Below are 8,484 nucleotides of genomic sequence, written 5' to 3' on the forward strand. Positions count from 1 at the left end.
TTTCGATATAATAGAATTTGTTAATTAAGTGTGTTTGTTTAAATAATGTAATTTGGACACATACAATAATAAGGAATATTAACTGTTAGAATTAGATATATGAATAACGTGCGATGTGTATTTTAGAACTTGTTTATGAATATTAAAAATATATTTTAACTTGGTCATAAAACGATTTGATATTATATATATATATATATTCACAAATAGCGAGACAATGATTTATAGAAGTAAATGACCAAAACACTTGAAAGTTTAAGATATACTTTGAGTGATATAGTTTATGGATAATTTAAGTTTATATTTTGACAAAGGTACGAGTCACGAAACGAAAAATGCAAGTTTTCTCAACGTACGAAAAGGCGTTCTAAAAACCGGAACCATGACATGAGTCGAGTGACGACGTACGACTTATCGGAACGAAAATTACAAGACACCTATACACGAGAATATAATATAATATATAATTAATTAATTTAAATTATATATATTATATTAATATTTAAATATGTCGACAAACTAGAAGTTAAATGAATGTGAGCTGGATCAGAGGGCCATGCGATCGCATGGCCTTGATGCCCAAAAACCAAGCGATCGCATGGGGTCTAAGGACAGGCCACATCTATATAAATCGATCATTTTATGGTTCACAAACACACATATCTATCCATTTATCTCCGTATTATTATTATAATTTATATTATTATTATTATTATTATTATTATTATTATTATTATTATTATTATTATTATTATTATTATTATTATTAATATTAAGATTATTAATATTAATCTTATTATTATTATTATTATTATTATTATTATTATTATTATTATTATTATTATTAATATTATTAATATTATTACATAAAATACTACGACGAGGTTATGAGCGTGTCACTTTCAAAATGGATTTTTCGAGCGGGATACAGCTAAGAAAATTGTGGGTTATAGCTATGGAGATTATGGTATGGTTCGAGGGTTTTGCTCGTGAGTCAAACTAGTGTTTATCATCTCTGTTGCGTCTACGTACTTTCCTACAATATTGAATCACAATATTGATACGTGAGCATTCATATCTTATCTTTTATATATATTAATAGTGTATCCATGTCTAGTGCTCGAACATATATGTTTATGCATGTTTGTATGCTAAATTTCGTCGTTAAACAGTTTATGATGAATCACGAATTAAATACATATAATACTGATAAAAGGTATATGATATGCATGTTTTTGGAAAGCTGACGAAAAATCAATAACTTTTCATTTAGAAATCGCGTAATTTCGATGAACGAATTTAAAGATATGATCAACTGAATTATGATTGACATTAATTGCTTTTGAATCTGCAATTGATATTTAAATAACTTGTTTGTAAGATTGATAAATTGGATTTTTGAATATTACTAGCCTAGTAAATGAATCCTTATATAAGGCACGTCTCGTTTTGTTGAACTATAGTCAAAATTGACTTTTTGAAATTGACTTTTGATAACTCTTGTATGTCGATCTCGAGCATTAGTATTGTGATACACTATGACCTGACCTAGCTTGATAGACATTTATTGATCAACATATGTTCTCTAGGTTGAGATCTACGGTTATTTGGTATTCCGAGTTTCGGTCACGTTTTGGTGAACAACTTTATGTGCTGATAAGGTGAGTTTCATTTGCTCCCTTTTTAATTGCTTTTGCAATCTATATTTTTGGGCTGAGAATACATGCAATTTATTTTAAACGCAATGGATACAAGTACATACTAAATTCTACACTGAGTTTAAACCGAAAATCTCTTAGCTTTGGTAACTAGTAACTGCCAGTTATAAGAACTGGTGGGCGCGAGTAGTAGTATATGGATCCATAGGGCTTGATATCCCCGTCCGAGCTAGAAAACTAGCCTTTTAACGGACGTATGCTATTTGAGAAGCGTACATGTTGGTTTGCGTGTATTATTAAGATGATTATACAAAGGGTATAAATTATATATACGTTAAGTTTAGTTACCAGGGTGCTCAATTTCGTAGAATATTTTGATAAACGTTTCTGGATGAAACAACTGAAAACTTGTGATTCACCTTTATATACAGATTATGCGAAACATTAAAACTATGAACTCACCAACCTTTGTGTTGACATTTTCAAGCATGTTTATTCTCAGGTTCTTAGAAGTCTTCCGCTGTTTGCTTATATGTTAGACAAGCTATGTGCATGGAGTCTTACATGGCATATTTTTCAAGGAAACGTTGCATTCACCAAATCATCACCATGTATCTTATTTTGACTGCATTGTCAACGGAAGTACTATTGTAAACTATTATTTACGGTGATTGCCTATATGTAGAAATCATCAGCTGTCGAAAACCTTTGATTTAAATATTCATTTATGGTGTGCCTTTTCAAAAGAATGCAATATTTGCAAAACGTATCATATAGAAGTTAAATACATCGCAATGAAATCGATGAATGACGTGTTCGTCCATATAGATTTGGAGCGATCATCACACTATTCCTCAATTGCACTTTCCATATACAAAAGTATACACCCGTAACTTTTGTCTCATAAAGTTTTTTTATCCATATACACTTTCCTCAATTGCATTATAAGACCATTTGTTTCGCAAGCTCCTCAACGGCGTTGGCATCTTGGTGGCAAGCCCAAAACGCCGGAAGGTGGCCGTATCGCCGCTTTGGACCACCGCGTTTTGGAGGCGTTCCGGTGGCTCCAACGGTTCATTCAACGTACGTTGTTTATATTTTATCATTTTTTATTATTATAAAAAATATTATTTTTATCCTTTTTTTAATATTTACCCAATTATATTTTGACACATCATCACAATATTCCTAACCAACACCAACATCCAACACCACCACTACTCCACTCAACAACACAACACGTCCTAGTCATCAAAAAAGTGCAAAAAATGCACAACACGAACCCACAACATGAACTACCACTACAAATGGTGTAAGTGTCCTATATTTATTTTTCAAAATCCTTTTTTTAACTTTTACTTTAAATATGTTTTCATAAACAGAGGTGATCCTCACACACACCACTTTTTGATCCATATACACCCAATTACCTATTATACCCTTAATTATACTTAGAATAATAATATAAGTTCAAACTCCCTAAATTAATCTAGGAGTATAACTGTAATTTTATGAGACAAAAATGTATATGGATAAAAAAGTAGTGTGTGAGAATCACCTTCCTTTCATAAATATAACTTTTATCAATTATTATATAACACAAATAGTGAAATTTACTGTCAAAATTGAAAAAAGAGTGACTTTTAAAAGTTAATAATATAGACTTATAATATGACATAAGGAGTAATTTACGCAAAATAACGTTGTATGGTTCTGATGTGTTGAAACTCAGCATTCAAAATGCTGGAAACCACTATTCCGCCTCTCCCATCCAACGTTTCGGCCGCTTTCTTTCTAAAGTTTCATTCATATATATAATACCTTGAACTCAACAATTTACTTGAAATTCAACGAACCAATCAGAGCGTGACATGTGGTGCGATAATCACATGTGATTGAAAAAAAATTAAAGCTATTTTTTTGAAAAAAAATTTCGAAACGTTTTTTTGAAGTTTTTTTTTTAAAAAAAATTAGCATGCCAAATCCAGTCACATGTGATTGTAACACTCAGTCATATGTGATTCTGCATATCAAATCCAATCATATGTAATTGAACAAAAAAAAAATTCAAAACTTGTTTTTTTTCAAAAAAAAATTATATTTTTTAATTTTTTTCAATAACATGTGATTGGATTTCACATGCAGAATCACATGGGATTTTACAATAAAATAACGCGTGTCCCAATTAAAAATCCCATTAACCTAATTTAATTATAATAAATCATACGGGAAAAATCACGGTACACACTCTCTCTCTCTCTCTATCAAATTTCTCACAACCTAGACAATTCCACCGGCGATTATCGCCTCCGGCGTTCATAATCGCCGTTGCTGCTACAACAGAGTTATTCCCTACAATTTTACGAACCGAATGGTACAATTTTTATATAATAACTCCGGTATAATTAAACTCGTTGGTACGTCAGTTTCTTCGAATCGCCGGAAATCATCTGGTGGTTGGAATACACATGAAGACGACGTGTGTTTGCAGCAATTTAGGGTTTGGAAAGATTTAGGTTTTACGTTGTTTCAATCAGAGGTTTGTATATTATTTTTTTGTGATTTGTATTTTTTTTGTATTTGTATTTTTGACGGCGTGTATTTTTTTGTGATTTGTATTTTTGACGCGATTTAGGGTTTGTATTTTTCTTTTCTGATTTGTTTTTTTTTGTCTGATTACATGTGTAGCGAATCAAATGCAGTTCAATCAATCGAGTTGTTCAATCGAATTATTATTCAATTTTGTTAACCGATTTCGCTTTCGGTTGAATACAGGCTTTTGTTGGATATCTTGACAAAAAAAGGTGCTAAAACAGAGGGTTCCTCAGGTTCATTTTTGTTTATTTTATTTTCAACATTTCTAAATGTTTGTATTCAAGTGGATATTATAAAGATGTTACGGAATGTTGTTATTGTTATAATGCTGATATTGGTCCAGGTTATAAAGACAAATTGGGTTTGGGTCAATGTTGTAGCTATAGTTGGTTAGTGGGTCTTCTTTGTAGTTGGGTTACTGAGTTTTTGAGATGCAGAGGTCTCCCTTGATTCTTTATTGAAGAATATACTGTTATTGATAGAATAGTAGGGCTCAAAGGTGCACCGGAACAGGTATCCATGCATTGCGAGTGCTTTATCTCAAATGGGTCGCATCTAAGATTATTTTTTAAAAAGAGAACCGAGTGAAAGTTCCCAAACTAAATTAGTCATTGTCATTGTCATTGAATTTCTTTGTAAGCATAATTAACACTTAAGTTTTTTATATAACAAATTGTAACTAAAGTTTATAGTTTAACCATCATGAGTTGGCCCAAATTTAATCATACTAAAAAATCTATTTCAATGGATGACTGTTTTGTATCACCTGTCTAAGTTACTACATTTGTCTACATGTTAAACTCAATAACCAATCAATGTATATCACAAATCATATACAACTTATTTTCAAATGTTAATTCCATTTTCGTTTCATATGACTATTAGATGAATCTGGCGAAAAACAAAATCCGAGATAGAAAATTGGGTACACTCGATTATTGCAACATTTGCCGAATGTGGACTTTGCCCTCTTGGAGTAGCTCGCCAGGTAACAAATAACATCTTTTTAGATTATAAGTTTTTTTATTTCTTTCATATGTGTTCTTTATTTAATGTTTTTTTCTTGGTGCAACGCTTTTATTTTACGTACAAGAAGTACCTGCTAATAGCAAAGATAATCCCGGTTCTCCGTGGGAATTTGTAGGCCTTCTTCCTTTTTTTTATCCACCTCGTCATGATAGTACAAAGACGATTAGAAGGGCTTTAGACCTTGGAGTGAGTGTTAAGATGATCACAGGTATGTAAATGGGTCAAAACATGACTGACTATCCACGTCGACCTACTCTTATGTAAATGGGTCAAGATTCCCACCTTTGTTACTATATCGAGTATAACCCTGACATTCAAAATTTCAGGTGATCAACTGGCCATTGCTAAGGAGACAGGAAGACGCCTTGGGATGGGTGTCAATATGTACCCATCATCATCTTTGCTTAGCAATCATAAGGATCAGCTGGTTGCAGTCCTTTCCATTGATGAACTCACTAAGAAAGTTGATGGGTTTGCTGGTGTTTTTCCAGGTATCCGTTATAGTTTGGTTGCTAGATTGGTGGTTGGGTATAAGGTCATACGGTTCAGATTGGCGGGTCAATGTTGATGATGGGCTCAAAGGGTCAGACTTGGTTTAGGGTGGCAAACAAATACTTTTTTGCCCAAATTAACCCATTCATGAGTACACTGTCCGAAATTACCACCAACGATTATCAACTGTATTAATACTTATGCGATTTCTATTTTCTTGATTTATTTACAGAGCATAAGTATGAGATTGTCAAGATTATGCAAAGTAAAAAACACATTTGTATCAGTATGTTTATTTTTTCAATTTTACTTTACCACTACTATTAATAACTCATTCATGTATTATAATGCTACTGATTCAGAGCATTTACCAAACTCTTTTTTTAACATTTGTTTAGTTTCAGTACGTATAATACTAGTGTGTTGCGACATAAACATGTTATCAGCATCAAACGTACAAATATTGACAATTACAAAAACTATCATTTAGAGTTATCGTGCAACGCACAGGCTCTTAATAATTAATGTTGTGACAACAGTTTCATTTCCAGATGTCCCACTGAATGCAGTGCAGGTTTCTTATCTGTTCACTTTCATGCCAATATATGAATATAAAGTACTGTGCAATGATAAATGGAACAATTTTATGTAGGATAGTAAACGAGTTGATCATACGAGAGACATGGTCGATGATGAATGGGACCAGAGTGCAGAGTGCTGAATGTTGTGATATAATTGACCCATTAAGATCATGCTAAGATGTTTATCTCAGTCTTATTAAGTTCAAAATCCTTTGGTTAGTTATTGTTTTTAAAATTGTTTCTACTTATTTGTTCTCTTCCAGTCTTCCTAAACGGGGTTCCTTAGATTGAACAAACTTACTTTATATGAGTCCCTTCTTGTATTTAGATCCTAAAGTTTGACTCTAGCCAGCTCATATATGTGCATACAAAATGAAGCCGAGTTCGTGTGGACGGATTCAACACAGGTAACTTATACTTAAATCATTGCACACATCTAGTACAAAAAAAAAATAAAAAATAAAAAATATTAACAGATATCATCACAGACTACATATGTTGTATTCACATCGTTAGCAATATTAGACCAACATGAGGCAAAAACAAAAGAGTTATTGAGCTAATCAAATTCAGGTATGTAATCAGACTATGTCCTAACCATTATTTTTTCTATATATGTTGTGCGTTCGATTACTAATTATTCGTTAAAAAATTAGTGGTAACATCATATCTATGGCACTATGGGCACCCATGCTTATGACTTTGAAATTGTAACATCCCGCGTTTTTCCGTTAAATTTATTTTTAACACTGTCTTTTTTTTGATAATATCTTTCATTATCTAAATTCGTATCTTTCGTTAACTAACGTTCTTAATATTCCCATTATTTAATTATAACATCACTCGGTTACTCGAACGTTTTTAAAATATTCGTTTGGTTAATTTTCGCACTCGCTTTGAAACTCGGGGGACCAAAGTTGCAAAGGGGCCTAACTAGTTGACTAGGTCAACTAGTAAAACCCCACCATCACCACTCATTCACTCTTCACCTCCCACCTCTCTTTTTCTCTCTAGCAACAAAACCCCATTTTCATCTTCATCAAAGATTCATCATCCAAATCCGAATCAAGAAGCAAACATCAAAACAAATTACATATTTGGAATCCTCTCTTCATCCTCTACATTTTGGTACCAATTTCATCACGCTAGGGTAATTTTCTAAAAACACTAGATTTCTCTAAATTCGTTTTATATACTTGAAATAGTGTTAGTTAGTGTCTATGGCTCGTGTCTAGCATGAATATATGATTTATTTGCTCGATCTTGTTGTTTTGCATAAACTAGCATGAACTTAAAATGGGTGTGCTTAATCCTTGCTTTTGGTTGATTAAATGTTATTTAAATGTTAAAGTTCATGTATTAAATGTGTTACTAGCATCATTAGCGTCATTTTGATGTGTAGGTTGATTTAGAAAAGCTTCATTTACAAAATGGTTGAATTCATGATTTTGATTAGGGTTTGATGAACTCTAAAAAGAACTTTTGATGCTTTGAATGCCATGAAATGTTATTAGTTAGTGATTAGTTGTATTGTATGTTTCATTACCTTCAAACGGCGTATCGTATGTGTAAATTGGATTCCCGAGTCAAGAAATGCGTTTTGTGAACTTGCAACTTTAATTTTGAACGTTTAATGATCATTTGATGAGGTTTTTATTATTGTTAATGATGGATTTGATTCATGAAATGTATTTAGTTGTATTCCTTGTTAAATTACCTTTCTAACGATATAAGATACGTGTTTTGAATATTTACGGTTCATAAGTTATGGTTGTTTGAAGTTGAAATCGTCTAAGTGTTAAACTGCCCAGAAATGGCTGATACAGATGCAGATGCGGCGCATCTGCCTCAGATGCGGCGCATCTGAGGCAGACTGCCCAAAAATGTTAATTTTCGCTTAATTCTAAGTATGCTACGCACCCTCGATCAACATGAAACTTGGCCAACATGCTTATACATGACTTCTAAGCTCAGAAAAATAGTTCGGGACCCGGCCCGAGCGTGTTGACTTTTTCGTTGACTTTGACCAAGTTTGACTTTTAGTCAAACTTAACCAAACGTTTATGCAATCGTTCTAACATGCTTTTATACTTGATTCTTGCATAAACTTGATAACGTGACTCACATGC

General features: G+C 32.5%; 1 protein-coding gene across 1 annotated transcript; it reads left to right on the forward strand.

Moving 5' to 3' along the window:
- The first annotated feature begins 4,029 nt into the window (after positions 1 to 4,029).
- On the forward strand, positions 4,030 to 6,495 carry LOC139875378 (plasma membrane ATPase 2-like). The gene is made up of 9 exons (XM_071862715.1): positions 4,030 to 4,197; positions 4,434 to 4,462; positions 4,736 to 4,766; positions 5,167 to 5,237; positions 5,342 to 5,490; positions 5,609 to 5,773; positions 6,007 to 6,060; positions 6,314 to 6,348; positions 6,427 to 6,495. The coding sequence occupies exons 1-9, from the start codon at positions 4,030 to 4,032 to the stop codon at positions 6,493 to 6,495; spliced, it is 771 nt and encodes a 256-aa protein (XP_071718816.1).
- Positions 6,496 to 8,484: the final 1,989 nt, after the last annotated feature.

Source organism: Rutidosis leptorrhynchoides, chromosome 11 (assembly GCF_046630445.1).
Source record: "Rutidosis leptorrhynchoides isolate AG116_Rl617_1_P2 chromosome 11, CSIRO_AGI_Rlap_v1, whole genome shotgun sequence".
In the NCBI taxonomy this organism is placed as follows: Eukaryota; Viridiplantae; Streptophyta; class Magnoliopsida; order Asterales; family Asteraceae; genus Rutidosis; species Rutidosis leptorrhynchoides.